Below are 20,877 nucleotides of genomic sequence, written 5' to 3' on the forward strand. Positions count from 1 at the left end.
CAGTGGCCATTAAAGTAAATAACAGTTGTTATAACAATTTTGAGTAGAAACTATAACAACAATGAATTGCACTATAAAACCATTTCATAATTGGCTGCTTGGTCCAGAAAGCTGTTTTTTCCCAAGCCATCCACCCCATTTCATTTGTCTGTGGCATGTTAGGCCACTGTCCTAATTTTTCCAGCTATTAATTGTAGGAGGGAAAATACCGGCTGCTGTATATTGTGCTTGCCAGGAGAGGGCACTGAGATATTGCAGATGAGTATTGCAGCCCATACCCGTGGTGCTGCCCAAAAGTCAGCCTTAACCAACCATGTTACCCCCACAAATACATTAAGAAGAGACAAAATAGCTTGAAATCTCCAAAACCAGTGGGACAACAGTGCAGGCCACCACCGTGCTCACCAGTTGTTGACTTGCAAGAGGGTCAGGTTGGTTTGGGCGGCAATTTGCCTCTTCTCGTCTTCTGTGGGGTAGGGGTGCTGGAAAAAAAAGATGGGCAGCAAAATGGCATCCTTGTGTGCAAAGTGGCAGCCCCAAGTAGGGGATTAAAAAAAAAAAAAAAAAAAGGCACTTATTCCTCCCCCCCCCAAGTTTGGTGGCTTCTTGAACTTGCAAGATTGAAGGCGCCACTGTTTCCCCAGTATCCTTAAGGCTCTTTTCCAAGACTTTTCCTTGAAGGAAAGGAGTACTTTTGCTAGTTTTAGTGATTTCACCACTGTCTTCTAATTACAGTTGTTGGTAAGTTTGAGATTTGGGCTTTAAAACCTGTGGTTACTGACAGCGCTCCATGTCTGGTGCAAGTGCTGTGCTGAAAACCACCCTGAAATGTCTGCACTGGGATGCTACTAGCATTCAGAATTTCAACATCCTCCCCCATTTCCCAGCTGTGCTAAAATCCTCCTTTCCAAACCCTAAAATTAATCAAGCCAGCCCCACATGACTTTTTTTTGGAGACCCAAGCCAGCATTGTAAGGAGGGATATTTCCCAACATTGATTCACATGACTTTTCCATCTGTTTGCCCCCAAAATGGTGTGATTTCCTTCAGAAAGACACCCTAAGTTATGTAGGAGACTGCCATCTCACCAGGGCATAACGGATGCCAAAATGAAAAAAAAGAAATAGCTCTTTATTTGCAAAAGCATCCCTAAAAAGTACCAACTCAGCCAAGTGCTCCCAGAGCTGGTTGCGTTTGGGATTTCCCAGGGGTGTTTCACTGTTCCTGGTGCCATTTCCTGTGGTGTTGTTATCCATTCCAGCATTTTCAGCATATTATTTCCAGCATTTCTTCCTCCTGCTGGTTCTACAAAATTCCCAAACCCAACAGAATGATGAGTATCTTGCTAACAGGTTACAAACCACATCATTTATGATGCTGGTGCCCTTGGGGTAAGAAGATGGGATATACAGAAAGATGCAGCGCCTTGTGCCAACTATCCTCATCATCCCAAGTGGTCAAAAATTGCCTGGCAAAATGGCTTGTGCAAAAATTTGCAAAACGGCTTTTAGTCCTTCTGCACCAGGGAACTTCAGGAAAGGGCTTTGAGAAATAAGTGATCATGAAGGAATTTAGGATGGAGTAATCCCATCAGGAAGCTGAAGCATCTTCTGGCCAGTTACTGTCCCAGTAGCAGAAGAATTTCTTTTAACTTTTTGATCCAACTTTTGAAATGTCCATCCACGGGCATGTCTCTTAAAATTAAATTGCTCTTCAGCTTCTGGTCTTCTAAGTCTTTTTTATGCTTGCAAATCTGCAGTTCAGCCCTCCAAAGCACAGGAGATGCAGCCGAACACAGCAATGCCCTTGTCCTCAAAGCAATAAATCCAAAATTTCCCATAAAAAAAGGCTGGGAAGTTTCCATGCTGCTCCATGTCATGAGTCACCTTCAAGACAGGTTTTTCCCCAAGGTGCTCCTTGGGGCTATCTTCCATCTTGCCATTTCCTGGGGGGACTCACCCACCAACCTGGACACCATCTTGTAACTCTTTGCAATTGACATCCAAATAATTTCTTGGCCCAATTACGCAGGAAAAAAAAAGATTTATTTTTAGCTTTTTGCCCCTTTTCCAGCCCATGGGTGGGCAAGCAGTCTCCTTGCATGAAAATATCCTGGTTGCATCCTCTGAGATCCCTCCATGTAGGTCCATGTCCACCCACTGACAACCCCCAAAGTGGGTCGATTTTCTAATTTTGCATTTTGGTCAGTCGCCACGGTGCCACAATGATATCTGCAAGGGCAGCTGTTGCAGCCAGCCCCCTTTGGCTTGCTAGAAAAGTGTATTTTGGAACTGTTAATTGTACAAAATGTTCATTCACCCATCTGCAAAAATGGGTGAAAATCATGTATTTGGGCTTTTTCCCCCTTTGGTTTTGTTTGCTTTTCCATGCAAAGCGTTAAGGCATAAAAAGCATATTTTTGCTCCTGTGGTGAAAACACTCATGCCCCAAATACTCCCCAAATATAAGCAAAGCCACTTTGTGCCTCCAAATACCCTAAGTTGAGACAAATCACCACCACAATTTGTTCATTTTGTTTGTTTGTTTGCTTTTCTTTTCTTTCCAGCTTGCAAAGCAGCCTTTCCCCACCTCATGCAGTCACCCTGGTATGCCCTACAGGGCATTCCAGTGGCTGCAGTGCTCACCATGAGGTGCTGGAAGAGCCAGGAGCGCATGATGTTGGTGGCGTGTTTGGGCAAGACGCCCCGCTTGTTCTTGGACTTCTTGTCCTCGCCATCAAGGAGCGAGGTGAGATCCAGGTTCACCTGCCATGGAGAGGAACAGAGAGAAATACAGATGAAAATGGTGATCAAGAACCCTAACAGTGAGCACAACCAGCCCAAAATGGGAGTGTGGTGAGTACAAAAAAACAAATCGTGGTGAGAAACTCCCCAAACTTATCTGTTACTCAAAATTTCCATTAAATTCCATTTTCCACCAGGATCTCTATTTGCCCATTTAACATCTCCATTTATTTTTTCACCCAGTGCCATTTGCCAATGTTTTGCAATGGGCATTGGCCTTTTCCCAACAATGCGGCACCAGCTAGGGACCATGGGGCAACGCCACAACCACCTGCAATGTGCAATTAAGAAGGAGGACACTTCAAACAAACAAAACAAAAGAATAAAAAAGGAGACAACTTTCTAAACTGTTTTTTGCAGTACGAGATAAAAACCCTGTGATACATTAACCCCTTGATCATCACGCCTCTTATTCCCATTATGAGGACAAACATGCTCATTGCATGAAAATGTGTTATTTTTAAAAGTAAAAATAAAAATAAATACATTGGGAAGCTGCAAGAAAAGTTTTAATGAGGTCATGGAGAAAGAACTGAAATCACAGTGCTAAGATAAAAAGTTTTTTTTTTTTTTTCTCAGCTCTTAATCAAAACACTTCTCCTGGATGAATTAAACATCAGACAGGCAGGTCCCTGTGATTCCCCTGGGCTCCAGATGAATAAATCACGCCAGCGGCGCAGGAAGAGCATCCGGAGGTGCTTGTCCGGGCCTCTCTCCCTGCCCCAATATTCCCTGCGCGTGTGTTTTTCATACCTCAGAGGACTTCTCTGCGAGATCCAAACCAGTGACAGTGAAATATTAAAGAAAGAAACAGGAAAAAAGGCCTTGCAGGCATTAAAACCTACTGGGGAGTGGATTTCTTTTTTTTTTTTTTCCACATTCATTTATTTCTGATAGCATTAGCGGGCTCCTACAATTACGTTGCAGGAAAAATGTACACGGGGGGATCTTTGCCAATCTTCCCCCAGGGAACAGTGTGGCAGAGACTGATGTATTTTTGCCTAAATTCCTGAGAAATTACAGGGGTTTTTAAGAGATTGTAGATGACGCAGTCTTTGTGGTGCAGACAGCAAGTTGTCCTTCTACCCCAGATCATTGCCTTATTGAGAGACAGCAGGGAACCCCTGCATGGCTAATCAGACAAGGAGTAATAATAGAGCAAATGCCTAAAAAATACCCTAAATCCATTAAGTGATGATAAGAAAGGGAAAAAAGGAGCCTTTCCATTGCTGTATGGGACAGATGATGCGGGTGATCTGCCAAGATCATTGCTACATTTTGGTGGATCATTTTGGTGCAGATCTTTTACACTACACAAAAATCCCCTATGAGAAATCACTGCAATTCTCCTCAACCTGGGTTAAGAAAGGGCTTGTACAGGGACGGAAATATAAGCAGAGAACCCACAAAAAAGCTTGATGCATGCAGCAGAAGGACTGGATCACCCTTCCTTGCTCATGATTTGTTTGGGATACTCCAAGGGTTGAACCCTTTGGAATTTGGGGAGATTTTATTCCTTTCCCCCTGCCAAGTCTCAGCAGTGCAAATCGCCGTGGAAAATGGGTAAATCAATGGAACTGGCGTGGGGGTGGCCGTACCTGGGCATTGGGGATCTGCAGGGCTCCGGGGGCGATGGCTTGGGTGAGGACCTGGCCCTGCGACGTCACCATCGTCACGGGCTGGTACAGGGCTCCACCTGTGGAAGAGAGGGCTCGTGGGGGTGCCGCAACCCCCCCAGCCGGCCCCTGCTGTGCTCCCCGCTGGCCCTACCTGGCACGGCGGGCGACCCGCTCCCTGTGCCCATGGCCAGGTTGCCTGGGGGCAGCGCGGCTGCGGGCACCACAATGCCTGGCGGGGGGTTGGACGCGGCCGGCAGTGCCGCGGGCGAGCTCTGCAGCATCTCCTGCGAAAAGAGGGAAGACATAAGTTGTGCATGCAGTAAGGGTTTTGGTTTTTCCTCCCTGACTTTTTTACAGGCAAAAGTGCAGAAGGAAGGGGGCTTTCCTTTTGTCGCAGCTGGAAAGAAAAAAAAGACAGAAAAATAAGGAATGGCACTTTGCAAAACTCTTGCTTCATGTCTAACCAGCCCCACCCTCTTTGTGCAGCCACTATTTCCAGTAAGAAAAGCAGTACACACTAGACGATGAGAAGCAATTTCTCCCACTGTCATCTTCTTTTTACAAATGTCTTTATTTTTTTGTCCTTTGGCTGGAACTGGATAAAGCAGCTTTTCCTAAATGCCAGGGCAAGCACCACAGAGAGCTCAGAAAAGAAGTTAAACTTTCAAAAAAAGCATGTAAACAGCATAGGTCTCCAATAAGAGCACCAGAAAATAACAATCAGCAGTTTCCCCTTGCCAGAATAATAATAATAAAGTGAAAATAATAATAATATGACTCATTTGACGTAATTCTTTGTAGCCTTAAGCTAACTTTCTGCAAAAATGGGCATTTCTTCCCCTGGTACTGTAATGTCAGTATGAACCCCAGCTCCAGCATGGCTTTCACCTGTGAGCTGCAATTGGAATAAGCACAAATTGGTTATTTGAGTATTTAATGAAACACTTTGGGGAGGAAAGGGTGCCACAATGGGAGGATATGAGGCAATACAAGGCGAAGTACCACAGCCTCCTGGAAGTGCAAGATTTTCGTTTGTTATGCCATTAATATTGATAAAATCATCCTTTCAAAATAAGCCTGAGACAGCTATATATCTATAATTTGCCCAGCTGTAGTTGAGATAAAACTGCATTCATTTTTTTTTCAGAAAAATAGGATCTTTTCTCCCCCTTTTTGACCCATTTTCCCATTCTGTCTCACTTCTCTGTTGTCCTACTGTTTCTCAACTGTTGAACAAAATACCAACGGAAGGGATTTTCTATCTTCTTATTTAAACTTCCCCTCATTTTGATGCTTTTCTTCAAGAAACCTATTTCTTGGTCTAAGAAAAGAGGATTTCTCTGGACTATTGATGTGCAAGAACACTGGCAACACAAACATGGTTGGATCAGAAAAAGCCATAGAGCCTCTCTTTCTAGCAATAAAATGATGGAGATAATTTGAACACACAGATCAATTAATTTTTTTGCACGGTCCTTTTTCACTTTTTCCCCAAGTTATCACTGATGACATCATGATGACATCACCAACACGGTGTTTTTCTTCCTTCTTTTCCTGTTTCAGCTATCATGCTACTGCAGTGCCCCAAAATAATTGTTGCAAAGGAGACCACTTTTTGGCATGACAGGTCATCATGCAATTAAAAAGGTTTTCCCTGCTTAAATATTTATTTATGCTGAATAATCCCACAAAGTCACCCTCTCTGCCAGTACAGAGATAGTGCTTTTCATCAGCACGGGGCACATTTCATCTTGTTTTGCTTTTTTTTCCCCATGAAAATTTTCTGAATAAGCTCTGATTCTCCTGCATACTTTTGCTGTTAAAATCCCCTGCTCCACTTTTCCCTCCAATTTTGCCATCAAACTTACTGTCCTCTGCAAGCCCAAAACAATATAACCACTGTCTCCATAGTTTGTTGTTTTTATCCTCTGCATTGACAATTTGAACATTATTTACCTGGAAACTGTGCTGCAACAGCTGCGGGACAATGAATTTTTGCTTTGAATCCCAGACATTCCTTGTAACTAGTAGTTAAACTAATAAAAAGACTGCAAATAGGACCATAAAATACTTGTGATTTTTTTATATCCTTTCCCCAGTTCCAGAGGAATTTGGAAAAAGAAGGGCTGCCTAACATACAGAAAGCGAAAACCAGTCAGTTTTGATGCACTGTGATGAGGTTTTTGGTAAGTGGCCACCTAACGAACATGATAGAAGTAGTCATATAAAACAAAATGGGCTCCTTGCAGCGCCTTGAGAAGCAGTCAGATACAGCAAGGGGTGACTGGAGACTTGGATCAGCCTGGGGACATCCAGAGCTCCTCTCCTGGAATTGCATTGGGAAGAAATAATTCAGGATAGCTGAAAGTGGGAACGAGAAACTACCAACTCCAGACATAATGCTCATAGCCATTTTCAGCAGCATTTTATGATGACAAAAATTGCATTTTTCCCTCCCTGGAAAGATATTTTGGTGGTGTAAAGGAGAGTTGTCCCAAAATACTAGCTCAGTTGTGTCCAGAAATGAATACTAGGAATTATTAGAAAAAGAATGAGAGAATTTCATGGTGTTTCTACATCAGCACTGTAAAACCAAGAGTACCCAATGGAAGTGGAGGCTCTGCCTTAAAATAAATATAGATATCTCCAAGAAAATTTTAAATATCTATTTCACACACTAATTGCATTGGATTGCAATTGTTCAGCCAAATTACATTATGCTCATTACTTTGTTGTACTGGAAAATGTTTTATATTTCAGGACTTAGAGAAGTTGGAATGTTTCTGGCAATTTTCACACTTGAGTGTAAAAAAATGCATCACTAGGTGTCTCTGCAGATACATCTTGGCACCAACCTTCTATAACTCTACAGCAAAACATGCCTTCTCCAAATTAAAAGTACTTTAATGAGGAAACAGACCTGGTACATATTGCATTGAACAACAAAAAAAACCTCTTTCTCACAACAAGGCAAGTGTCAAAGGCCAAGTGCCCAAGAGTAAGTGCACTTGCAAAGCTGTCCTACTGCTTGTGCTTCATGATATGGCAATTTATTTTTGGGTGGCACACATGCATAAAAGTTTTTTTCCCCTCCTAAATTTGTGAAATTTATTTGTTCTTGAGTTGAACTGGGGAAAATCTGGATTAGTTGGAGAAAAAAGACAACTACGAGTCTGCCAAGGGAGAGTTGGCCAAACTCAAACACAGGAAATGTAGGGCTTTATCAAGGATGAATGGGTGGATGGATGGGGATAAAAATATGTTGGTTTTAAATAACTGTGAAATCAAGGCATGTCCACCTGGCAAAACTTGGATAAAATAAGGCCTATACAGAAAAAACTTCACTGAGTCAGGACAATCCAACCACCAGTCTCCAATCATCAGCAAAGTTGAGGAGGAAGACAAGAAGAAATGCCACCCTGGCAATGCCCATACAAATGCTGCTAATCTGCTGCAATTCTCACTTAAAACAGGGACTGAAAACCAGAAGATGTAATCGAAATTAAACCTCCTTGGTGGTGCTTTGGTTCCCAATGTGATTGGTTTTGCAGTGTATTTTTTCTTGCAAGCAAATGAGAAAGCAATGGAGTAAATGGGGTAAAACATATCATTAAGTTACCAAAGGTTTGGGGAAGGCTCACTGCACAGGAAAAAACTTTTCACCTGAAGTTGGTCAATGCCAGGAGTCACCTACAAACTTAGGGACATGAGAAGATTTCAGCAACAGAGGAAACACCTCTGTTTGCACAATTTACAAATCACACACCTGTCCAGGTTCTCTCTCATCTTCTCATCATCTTCTGGCATTTTTGCATTTCCAGCAATTCTTGAATTTTTCATATTAGAAAGCCCACATAAAGCCAAGCCATGAGCTCTCTTTTTCAGAGACAACAGGAAAATCCAACGGCGAGTTTTCCACAGTGGCATTTTGACGGTTCCGTCTGCTGTTTTCTCAGTTTCAGTTGACATCCTTGTTATGGCATATGCATCATTTTTTAAGCAGCCTGTCATGTGGTCAAAAACTTTGCACAAGCTTTCACAACTCACCTGGTGTATCTCCTCACAAAATGACTGATGTCCCTCCCATGCTCTCAGAAAACCTATTTCCTGAGAAACCTCATCAATTAATCAAATTTCCATTATTTGGATTAAAAAAAAATCCTAAATTAGTAGCTGCTTAGGTGTTTTACCTACCTTTGGTGTGAGATTAATAGAACAATAATTAGCAAAATTATCCCACTTGCCATCTTTTAAACAGATCCCACAGTTCTTCAGTTCTCAGGAGCATCCCCAGCTCTTAAGACCTAGCTGATGGACAAAAAGTCACAGAATCACAGAATCATCCAGGTTGGAAGAGATCTCCAAGATCACCTAGTCCAACCTCTGACCTAATACTAACAAGTCAAAGTGTGTCCACTGTTGTTTTTCTAAGCTTTATCCATGCTCAATTCAAGTACACTCAATGAGCTGAAGCACTCAGGCACTTGACGTTGCTGAGTTGGGTAATTGGAAAAAAATTGTCTTTATGTCGACACTGGAATGTCATCCTCATTCAGTGACCAGATGAGATGGTGGCTCCTTCTGGGCTGTCACCATGGATATGTCAGCTGCTGTTGCCCACTGAAAATCCTTTTGTCCTTGAGCCAGTGTGACAATCCTGCAGCGTTTTCCCTCCAATTGTTTTTTTTCCTGGGTGCGTTCCCATTTATTTAGCAACTGCCTCCAAAGCCTCACTTGAGTTTCTCAACTTTCCTGTCCTGCCTGGAAGGGAAATGGGGGCAGCTCCAGCACTGCAGAAATCCGAGGTGCGCAGCACCTCTACATGGGCCTGATTATTTTCCAAAGACTTGTGCTAATTTTCTGATATGATCCCCACCTCTTTGTGAGGCACTAAATCCTCATTACTTTTCCTGACCGATGCATTCTAATTAGATCAACACTTAAAAAAAAAAAAAGGAAGAGAGGAAAAAAAATTCACAATAGCCACAGGACGGCTTTCCATCTCATTAACTCCCTCACTTATTATTTTCATGAAAATTACTGATAAAAAACGTGCATCTCCATTTGCTGGGACCGGGAGCTTCGTCGGCTCATATCTAACATCTCTCTCATCACCCGGGATGCGAGCTGTTGCCATGGCAATGCACAATAATAGAAACTAATAAATTACAAACGAGATGCTCGTTGAGCAATTATTGTTCTCTTTTATGCAAGTGTCTTGCTAATTTTGATCATAAGGAATGCTACCATAAAGCAGTGAAGGGATAATAAGTCCATTTCTAGAGATTATTAGAAAATAGAGAGAAGCTGGTTTTTTAGATCAATGATTAAGTGGTTTGGTGCTCTCAGGAAACCCAAATAAGAAATAAAACTTTTCCATGTTTTCCTTCCCTGTGCTGGGGAAACAAAGTGGCCCCGAGTGTCACACCAGGAGTTTTGATCTGTGCAGTACTTGGAGCTAAGCAGCTAAAAATGACTATTTTTTTTTTCCTTTCCACCACCTTCAAAGTGCCTTGAAAATCCATAAAAAGCCCCTGGCATCTGCCTCCCTTGGGGGAATAGTGCCAAGAGGTGCCTGGCAACCTTCTGGCTAATTTTGAGTTGGCTACCGTTATTTCTGGGGGGATTGTGCAACCCCAAGTGTCATTTTCCCACAAAAAAAAATCAGTATTGGAAAGAGATAATACCCAAGCAATGCCCAATTTTTCTTCCAAATATTAAGGTAAAATCCCCTGTGTTGTCCCTAAAGCCACCAAGGTGGTGGCTTTTTTCAGTTTGGTTATTTCAGTTGATATTTCTGCAGTTCTTGTGCATCTCCTTGTACTTTCCCACTGTGCTTGAGGCACCAGCTGTTTTCTCCTCCAGGCTAAAACTCAGATTATACAAAAAAATACCAAGGTATGGACCTTGATCATGCTGAGCATGGACTGCAGGGAGTGCTGGAGCAGCAAAGCAAAAAAGGGTCACTTGAGACCCAAAATCTGCTGAGCTACCTTGAAATGAAGATGACGATGCGGAGTGAGGAAGTGGCAGAGAAAACTGAGGTGTTTCTGTCCCTCCCACCAACAACTGTATTTTTCATGAAACACTTGCAAAGCACAAATGCAAATTTCTTGTCCATTTGCCCATGCGTTTGCACGGCTTGTGCATTTCCCTCCCTGTGCATGTTGTTGCTGCGGCAATAGGAGTTTAAGCAGAAGTCCTCGCATTGCAACAGGAGCTGCAAGCATTGGGGCTGCAGCCAAATCCAAACACACACACACATACATGCACACAAAAAGGCCATGAGAAAAATCCACCACAAAACTATATAATAAAAAAAAAGTAAAAAAAAATCGTCACAATTTTTGCATGATATGAGCAAGATACCTTTTTTAAAAATGATTTTCCTCAGGTTGGGATGGATTTTAACAAACTTCCTGGAGCCCACGGGAGCTGCAGAGCAATCCCCAAACCTCATGTGACTCGCATGTTGGCCAACGTGCAACGATGGCAATTGCAGGCGATTTTAAGGTGTTACCTGAGGGTGGAGGCTGATGGAGGAGGGGTTGGGGGAGTAGGGCCCCCCCAGGTCGTTCCTGAGTAGGTTGTCACTGTGCATCTTGGTTTTGAGGCAGGTGATGTAGCGGTTGCAAAAGTCCTTGCACAACTCGTTGACCTTCTCCAGCTCCAGGAGGTGGATGCGCAGCACCTGGATTGCCTTCACCATCTGCGCACGGGCACAATGGCAGAGTTTAAAGCATCTCCTTTCTCAACAAACCAAAAAAAGCCAAAAAGATCAATATTCTCACCCGAAGTCCATCCCAGAGCCCATCCCTCTTCACTGCTGCATTTCTTTTCCCTCCACACCCCTGCTATCTCTGCAATCCCAAGAGGTGAAAATTCACAAAAATTACCATTGCCTTCAAGAGAATTTCTCCCGATGCCCAAAAAAAGTCTGATGCAAAGCCCTGGATGTAGGAACATGTTTGGTTATTCTCCAGAGGCCACTTTTTCTAACAAGATTATGGGGCTGCAGCACTGCCGTAAGCTGTTGCTGGTGCAAAGCCTGGGCCTCATTAAAACGTACCCCATAAACGTTAAAAAATTTACACATGAAACATTCCTCTTGCCAAGCTGAAACCTTAAGTTTTACAGCCGCTGTTTGAAATCTTGCATAATATATAAAATTTCAGCTATTCACTCCGGGGCAATAAATCCAGTTTTATGTAACAAAGAGTCTTTGCATTTCAAAGGGTGTTTTTAACTTGCAAATTTTAGTGGTCATCTTTACAAACTGTGAGTCGCCGAGGTTGGGAAACATCCCGAAAAATCCAGGGCCAAACTCAGGTAGCAGCTCCATGATGGAGAAAGCCAATTTTTGGTTTGCAAACAAATTTCTGGTGTGGCCAGAAATTTTCCCTTTTTTATGCTTTTTCTGTGTTTTTGCCCTCCTCTGTACTTGGCACAGGTTAAGTGCAAGGTGGAGGCGTCGCGCCCCAGCTCTCCGCATCCTCCCGGGGCTCATGGCCATGAAAGTCAATATTCAAGGGCACAGGCAAGAAGACCTGACACATATATGTATAAAAAATAAATCTCTCAATTATCTCAGCTCATTTGCTTAGGGTCTCATTTTATGTCCCTGCTCCGCTGCGCCGTATATCTGTCCGGATAAAGAGTTACAGTCCGACGGCGTACGTGCGCGGGGTTGTAAAAAATACAGATGCTGAATTAATTGACTGTGTGGCACTCGGCAGCTGATTGAGTTGATAATGGTGAGATCTGACCTTTTTCTAATTTCTAATTATGTGCATCTCGGCAGCGAGGAATACATGACTCTTATTCTAATGATAGCTAATGCCGCTGGCCTTTTCATCCCCACTTTGCCACCACTGATTTCCAGGGAATCAGTGGCGTTAAAAAAATACAAAAAAAAAAAAAGACAATGCAAACAGATTTTGGATGGGAAAAAGCCCGGCAAGAGTGTTGCCTCAGGAACAGGTGGAAATATTGAGTTTTGAGCACTGCAAGACGTTTTCATCTGAAATCCCCTCCAATCGGTGCTTCCCACCAACAGAAGTGGTCCTTCCTCAGCATCCCCATCCATCTCTGCCTTGCTGGAGGCCATGTGCACTTAGGGATTTGGATGGCTTTGGAGAAGTTTGGGGGACTGGGTCAGAATATATATATATAATTTATATACATGTCCTAGAAACAAGGCAAATGTACATATATGCACATGTACATATATGCACATATATGTGCACATGAATATAGACATATCTAGTGCTGCAAGACATACATGGGATTGGTGCAAAATTGCCACAGGCAAATTGCACCACAGCAGCAAGAGCTGCTCCCAAATGAAACATTTATGACCCCAAACCCATCACTTGTGTGTTGTTTTTTTTTTTATTAAAAGAAGCCATCTACATTAAAAGAAGGATCTACATCGGAACAATCCAAAATGTTGCTTTTTTTGTCACTTGTCCCAGAGCAGTTTCTTTTCTTGTCTGTAAGACATGACAAAATGAGCTCAGTAATCTGCAAACAGAACTTTGCACAGCCCATAATTTTTGGAGGGGCTAAGCCAGTCTGGAGTTAGGGATCTCACAAAGCTCTCCTCCATGAGCTGAAATTTGGCCCAAAAGATGCAGTATTTTAATCCATTTTGAAAATACTTTATTTTAGGAAAGCACTTGTTTTGGATGTGCATTGCTTGTTCTTCTTTCCGTTGTGCCAGGTCATCAGACAAACTGCTTGTGAATTGCATGATTTTGCTTCTTTTCTGGTGGAAATCCCTCTGCAATGGGTCCCAGGGGCCATGCCATCCCCCAGAGAAGGAGTTTTGCTCTTTGCATCATCTCAGGCGGGTGAAATTTCTTTTTGACCATAAAACCTGTTTGCGGAGCACTGGGTGGGAGTGATAGGACAGTGCTGCGGTCATGCCAACCCACACGCCTGCCATGGAGACCACGTATGGAGGCTTCCCGTAGAAAGTAATAGGATTTGGGGATGTACCCTAAGTCCCTGCAAGAGAAAAGCTCCATTCCAAGCACAGTCTTCTCAGGAAATGTTTCTGGTAGGAAATGTAGATTGCTACTGTGGGGAAAGTACCAAAAACAGCCCAAAGTGGCCCAAACCTTTGATATGCATCTCCTTTTCTGGAAAAAAACTCTTACTTTGCCCTGCTTGTTGAACAAGAGCTGCTCATGAGTGAGCTGAGGTGGTGACAGACAAGAAGGTAGATGGTATCACACGCTACACCAAAAAGAGCGATTCCTGCAAAGACTGCTGGTTTAGGGGCACAAACCAGCCTTTAAGCTTGGCTGTTTCCAGATGCGTTGATTCTGTGGTATCTGTGCAAGAAAACTAGTCAAAAATTGGGCTGGAGTTTGTTCTTGCAGAGGATTTTATAGAAAAAGTCTCAGAGAAGGTCTTGGAGAAAAATCTCTCAGGGCCTATGGAGAACATTGCCAAGGTGGCCACTGCTACAATCGGATCCCCAAGTTGTTAGGCCCCAGTGACACGTTCCTCACCCCTACCCCCTCCTCAGCCCCCCAGGCCATACACCAAGCCTCAGCCCCCTCTACCAAGTTGTCCAGCTCGGGGTCATCACTGAAGAAGGGCTTGTGCTCCTGCTCCTGCTGGTGGACAAAGTTCTCGATGTCAACGTCAAAGCTGGCCGAGGTGATGCACTCAGAGCCCTGTGTCGCCTGCTCACACTTCTCAAAGAGCAGCGTTAGCAGCGGGAACAACGGGTGCCTGTGAAGGACAGAGAAGATCCCCCCATAATGTCAACTTCTTTTAGATCCCCCATCTGCTTTTACCCCACACCACCTATCTGTTCCCTCCCAGCCTGTAAGAGCCTGGTACTGCAAACCTCACTCCCAAGCCAACACTGACTGTGGTCCCTCTAGACCTTTTACAAAAATAAAAATAAAAAAATAAAAATTAAAAATTGCGAAATGCACCATCTTCTCCTCTAGGCATGGCTTCTCCTGACATCTTGGTGCTTCACAGCATTGCACCAGAGTCGTCTGTTTCAGAATTGTTTTGCAATGGGCAAAAAGCTTTGGCTTTGGGGCAGTTGCCTTGGCACTGGCTGCCATCCCGATGTCTTCGTGCTTCAGGAATTGACATCTGCACTGGGATCCAGGCCAAAAGGCACCCAAAAATATGGGTCATTTGGAGATGATGGGCAGGGAAGGGCTGGCATTTCTACACACCCATGACGTCTGTTTATGCCACAGATACCACTCGCTTCTGCTGCATGGGTTGCTACCCCATTGAGAGGGCTCTTTTCTCCTTCTTCGAGCACATTCGTGTCCGCACACAAAGGAGGAGTTGGGCCAAGTCCCTCTTCTTTCTCAACACAAGACCCCCTTCAAAAACAGGCTTGCCTTCCTGTTTGTGAATCCACAATTAGCTCTAACAGTGACACTAAATCGACGCAATATAAAATGCAAATATACGTGCTGCACCAAAACACGTGGCAAAGCAGGTGATGAAGACCAGGAGTTAGTGCCGCTCTCAGGGAGCCCCTCCAGTGGTGCAATTTTAAAAATATGGAAGTATTGGAGGCAACTTTCAGGAGAGGAAGGCAAAAGGCTGCTGCAGGGATTGTTCCTCCTGTGCGCAGCAAGGGCACGCCAGTTATCCCAGTGCAGCAGGGTTTGCCTCCTGGTCTCACCTCCTACAGAAAAGTACTCTGGGGGTGCCTCTAATACATACAGCTCTACAAAGTGCTGGGGAAAAAAGCAATTTTGGCCCAAAGGAGAGATGATTACCGCTCAATTCCAGGCTTCCTGCAGGTCTCTTCCAAACCAGAGTCAGGCGAAGGGGTTAAACCCCTCGGCTAAGTCTTCATTTGCAACTGCTAATACTGCAGCATATTATGGTCTAATCTGGCCTGATCCCGGTTTAATGCAAGATTTGCCAAGGCTGGAGAGGATGGGGAGGGTCTGGGGGGGCAATAATTCCATAATTTCAGCCACCCCGCTGGGGCTTAGCTGAGGGATATGAACAGCAAATTCCAAGCCGTGGTATGAATTATTGGCCTTATGAACCCATGGCTCGCAGCAGATGCCATTTCAAAAACCAATGAGGAAGCAAAGGCATGAACCCACCCTGCGCTAGTGAGTGAAATTATTGTGTTGGTTTTTTTTTTTTGGTGGGGGAGTTGCATTTTGTAGCCCCTTTGCTTTGAGGATCTGCAGGTACCAAGAGGGATTAAAGCCATCACCAGCATCCCTGTACTCTTCTGTATTAATGATTGACCTTCACAAATTTCTTGCAGTGCTGGCAAGATGGGGAGGCAATGTGGCTGAGGGTATGATGGTTTGATTTTTATCTGGAAAATAAAATAAATAAATAAATACAAAATAAAATAATAAAAAATAAAATAAAATAAAATAAAATAAAATAAAATAAAATAAAATAAAATAAAATAAAAAACAAAACAAAACAAAACAAAATAAAATAAAATAAAATAAAATAAAATAAAATAAAATAAAATAAAATAAAATAAAACAAAGGTGGAATTGCAAACCCCCCAGGGGCAGGTTAAGGGAGAGCACGAAGGCCCCTTTTTGAACAGTGTTGAGGAGCAGTGAAATTTGGATTTCTGCCATGAGCTGGGTGCTAAATTGTTGCAAATTCTTTTTCCTTTTGCATGAAAAAAATGCAGTTTTCTGCATTTCTAGCCTTCCTGTGGCTGCCAAATGTAGGGGAATGGTATGGGCACTGTGAGGCTTTGGCATTTTACATCTGGATCCCACCCTCACTGTGAAATATGGGATGGATATCCAGGATGTATGGGGAAACAGGGGTATTCTCCACACCACAGATGTTATGGAGGCAGAGATTCAGCCCTGTGGAACTGGGAAGAGTTTGGGGGTAGAAACACCTGCTTTGGCAGAATCTGCTTTTGCAAAAATCCGTTTTTTTGAGGGGCAATCCTCCGGATCTGGCCCCAAATGAGGTCTGTACTCAGCTCAGCTGCCTGCCTTCCCACCCCATTTGTGCCCACCCCAAGCCAAGAGGGAATAAAAGTAGAAGAGCTTGTTCCGCAGTGGCATCGAGCAAATAAAAGGGCTGAACTGGCCTGACATTTTCCTGCAGGAGAGAGGTCGTTCGCAGCCACTAATAAAAAGGATTTGACACGGGCTAATAAAGAGAAATGAATTCCTCTAATGGCCTAATTTCGCACATTCAGCAGGGTGCTGCCTGCGAGCTGGCAGCGGGGCTGCAACGCAGGCACAGGGAGGGCAGCACAGCACAACATGCACTCGTATTCTTTCCCCCAGCGCCAAAATTCATTTTCTTTTTCTCCAAAAAAAAAGAAACAGGCTGCAAAGAAGCATGGGCTTGTCCTGCTTGGAAATCCAGCACACAGAGCTCACGAGGGCAGTTTTCAGTGCCCCTTTCTTTGGGACATCATCTTTTGTTTGTCCAAAACCTGAAGTGATGTTGCTGGGGACCAGTCCCCACAAAGATGCTTGGCTGTCACCACACAAAGCAGGGAGGGGGTGGATTAGTTTTCCTTTTTCCTTTTTTTTTTTTTTTTTAATGGGTGATAAGACTCCTGCTAGAGCATAAAACCTGGTGGTGACTTAGCGGCCACTCATCCATCGCCTTTTATATTTCCCGTTGCATTTTCCTGGCGATTTCCCTCCAAGTTGATTGACCAATGTGTACAGCCGTTGCCTTCTGCCTTTGTGTAATTACTGAAAATTAACAAAAATCCATTGCTTACGGTAGAGGATGCAGTACTGGGAACGTGGCATGTAGCCAGCTGCTAAAACACCTATTTGATATCTAATTACATATACATACTCTACATGAAAACTGTATAGGTTAATATTCAGATTTTGCACAGGGCTGAAACCCCACAGGCCATGTATGCAGCAAAACCGGTTCATTCAGTGTTCTTTTATACAAAAAAACATACTTCTGGGGCTAATTGTGGCTGGTACCAAAAAATGAGCACCTGGGTTTGGATGGCTGAGTCTACACATAGGACCAGCCAAGATGCCGCCTGCAATTTTGTCACCACTTTCCCATGTAGGAAATACACCCAAAATGGCATGTATGGCATTTTTGACCCATCAAATTAAGGCTGTTAAACCTCCAAAATATTTTTCAGTTTTGCAATAAAACCACACCCATGAATGCCGTGGAAATCCTTCCTTTAACCCAGCAGAAAGTCATTGCAGAGCTGCAAAAGAAAAAAGGTGTTTTTTTCTTCACTGATCCCTTTCCCTTTCAGGGCCGTTTGGACTCACTATATGTGAATATTTGGAGGTGAAATATTTTAATTTCTTAACTTCCAATCTGCAGGTTTTGGCTCAGGTGCCCCCAGAACCCCCCACAGGGCCCATGTGGCTCCACGCATCCATGAACCATAGCCTTGGCAGTTAACTGGGGGTTACTCTTAACCTTAAGCCTTATATAAGCCTTATTATATTATAAGATTATACATTACTGTTATACAAGTACTGTATACGTTACAATATTGTAATTAATTACATATCATATATAATTACATTACTTATTATATTATTTGCATGATTATATTACTTAGTACAATTATCCTACATTGCTGTATACATTATAGTATGATATATTATTATACCCACAGTGACAAAAAAGCAGACTGGAGGGGCCAAGGCATAGTCGCCCAAGCACTGTATGGATGCACAAACTGCATGTTTCAGGTTAATGTCTGTCTTTGCTCCTCCTGAGTGCTTTTTCTGCCTCAAATCGCAGAGTTTTGAAAAAAAACATCCGATTTGGGTATTCTGGAGGTGAATATTTCTCAGGGGGGACAGGTGCTGCTGAACACAGGGGATCCCATGGTGCTGCAAAACTAGTTCCACAAAGAAGCTCCACCACTATGCAATATTATTGATAGCTATTATTGCTAGAAAGGAGCTAATTGCTAATGAACACATACCTGTGCATTAATTAATGTGTTTGAATATTAGCAGGTTAGTAATGCATTATAATAATTAATGCATCAGTGAGTTGCTGCATTACCCAATGCGTTAAATCAATGCATTACTGACTCAAGGCATTCACGAGACTAAGGAATGCATTAATGAAATCATGCATTCAGTGATGCACTAATTAATTAATGCACACTGATGTTGGCTTGCATCACCTGTAGACGGCTCGCTTGTCGGCCTCCAGCTGCGCCTGGGGGTCACCAGCTGCAGTGGGCACGGGTGCGGTGGCGGCCGCTGGCGTGGTGGTGAGGTGCACAGGCTGTGCCTTGGTGGGCTGCTGGGCTGTGGCCGTCATCTGGGAAGGAAGGAAAGGAAGGAAGGAGGAAGGAAGGAAGGAAGGAAGGAAGGAAGGAAGGAAGGAAGGAAGGAAGGAAGGAAGGAAGGAAGGAAGGAAGGAAGGAAGGAAGGAAGGAAGGAAGGAAGGAAGGAAGGAAGGAAGGAAGGAAGGGGGAAGGAAAGGAAGAAGGAAAGAAACACAAAAATGGGGTTTATTGCACTTCTCCTGCTCACGTCGCCCAGCTTGAGCATCGCTGAGTTTGGCAGCAGGATTAGCACTTATTCCACTTCATGGGGGAGATACAGTCAGACCTGCAAGGGAGAAAGCTTGATGTCTTCCTCAGTGCACCATGAGCACAGCAGACACGGGGGTAATTTGTTAGGGGGAAATGCAGGTGCTCTGACCTCCTCTCCGCAGAAGCACTCAGAAGTCCCTGATTAAATCAGCTGCAACATTTGTCTCGTGACTGAACAGAGGCTGCTCAAAGCAAGAAGGTGTGAGTCTCTAGACACACAGGCAGTCTGCTTTCTTCAAAAATTATGGGAGCCTCTTCCAACTCTCTGGTGTGCTGAGCCCAGGGATGAGTCATTTTAGCAAAGCAAGCAGCCAGACAGAAAAGCAACTTTTTTTTGGTTCAAATCACCTGCCTTTATTGCCGATGCAGCCCCAGAAGGCTGCTGGGACGGGACGCACAATGCACCAGGGTTGAAAATCTACCATTAAAATTATGTCTGCTATGTAATAAATGGCTCTGCTAACTAATGACTTGCTTTTAAAAAGTGCGCAATTATTTTAGTTAAATAAATGTGAGTTTAATATGTGAGACGAGTCTGCACCAGCACACATGCAAATCACTTCACATCCTCCCAGCATCATCCCCAAAGCACTCCCAAAACATCCATGCCCATGTGCACAGGATGTGTTTCCTTATTTGCACATGCTTGTGCACACATTTAAGGGTAATTTCCATCTAAGCTTAACATTGCATTAGAGAAATCTGCATTGGTTCCTGCCAGACTGCAGATGGGTCTGACATACACCATGCAACATGTTGCTTTACAAGATTCAGTTTAAAAAAAACAAAAAAAAAACCTGGGGGAGAAGTTCGATCTCTTTGGGTTCAAATGCATCAGCACCCCCAGCTCTCCAAACTTGTCCAGTTCTCAACTCAAAATCCCAGTGTAAAATTAATGCACAAAGTGGATGCTTTACCTGCTCTCATGCTGAAATTCTAAAAATTAGCATTTGCCCGTTTTCCTCCATAAATCTTCTATCCTCCACCAAGCTGGGTAGCAAAAAGAAACCTCTGTGTCTTGCTAAGTATTTTATATATGTATATAAAGACTTGTGTGTATATGTGCAGATGCCCACAGTTGTCTCCAGCGAAACTCACCCTTATAGTCAGGGTCTTGGCATGGAAAAGCAGATTTCTCACCTCGATTAAAAGCTGCGTAAACCCACGTTGGGCCCAACCTGCGGCACCCATTGGTTCTAAAATGTTTGACTTTAATATCTCCTGCCTGACCTTTCACTGCTGCTACGGCTCTTGTTAATCACTGTTATTGTTCATAACTCCAAAGTTTGGCTCCTGTAAAGTCGCCTAGCACCATTTAATTTCGAATGCTCCCAACACAGAAGTAAGCTGCTGGACTGCCTTGATTTCCCTCCGTCTTCTCTCCCCTGGGAGAATACATGGTTTTGGGTAAAAAAGTGGGGTTCACCCTATCAGTTTGGGTTTCTGTCTTCTTTTTTTCCCAATTTCTAACTAAAACCAAAATGCAAGTATTGCATTTGCACGGCACTCTGGCTGTGCCATGAAATACCTCCCCTTCCTCTTTTCTCATTTTTCCCTTTTTTCCTCCCTGCTAGCTCCACTGAGAATTACTTTACATTTTTGGGGGGGAAATGGCTTTTTTTTTTTCCTTTTCCCCTTTTTTACTTTAACATTCATTTACTGGGACGTAGAAGCCCATTTCGTGTCCTCGCCGGCAGTCGGAGCCCCAAAATCCTGCCAAGTTGGCTGTTTGCAGCTGAGTCTGCAACTAATTGGGCTATTACTCACAAAAAAGCCTCCTCTGCGGCTGTTTCGAAGCCATTACCTCACCTTGGACTAAAGAAAATAATCCCCGCGCCTAATGCAACCTCTGATGAACAGCCCGGCCGTGCCAAGTTGGCGGAAAAAAATAGGA

General features: G+C 43.6%; 1 protein-coding gene across 8 annotated transcripts in view; it reads right to left on the reverse strand.

The window, feature by feature from the left end:
• PKNOX2 (PBX/knotted 1 homeobox 2) overlaps positions 1-20,877 on the reverse strand; it is an 87,748-nt gene that overhangs the window by 3,701 nt on the left and 63,170 nt on the right. For all 8 annotated transcript variants that reach the window (XM_048063255.2, XM_066981296.1, XM_066981298.1 and 5 more), the window contains 7 exons: positions 18,567-18,706; positions 13,996-14,167; positions 10,944-11,132; positions 4,575-4,707; positions 4,403-4,500; positions 2,646-2,765; positions 406-482 (listed from right to left, as the gene is read on the reverse strand). In XM_048063255.2, the coding sequence (XP_047919212.2) occupies positions 406-482; positions 2,646-2,765; positions 4,403-4,500; positions 4,575-4,707; positions 10,944-11,132; positions 13,996-14,167; positions 18,567-18,706 (929 nt within the window). The remainder of the gene's footprint in view (positions 1-405; positions 483-2,645; positions 2,766-4,402; positions 4,501-4,574; positions 4,708-10,943; positions 11,133-13,995; positions 14,168-18,566; positions 18,707-20,877) is intronic.

This window comes from Anser cygnoides, chromosome 21 (assembly GCF_040182565.1).
Source record: "Anser cygnoides isolate HZ-2024a breed goose chromosome 21, Taihu_goose_T2T_genome, whole genome shotgun sequence".
NCBI lineage: Eukaryota > Metazoa > Chordata > Aves > Anseriformes > Anatidae > Anser > Anser cygnoides.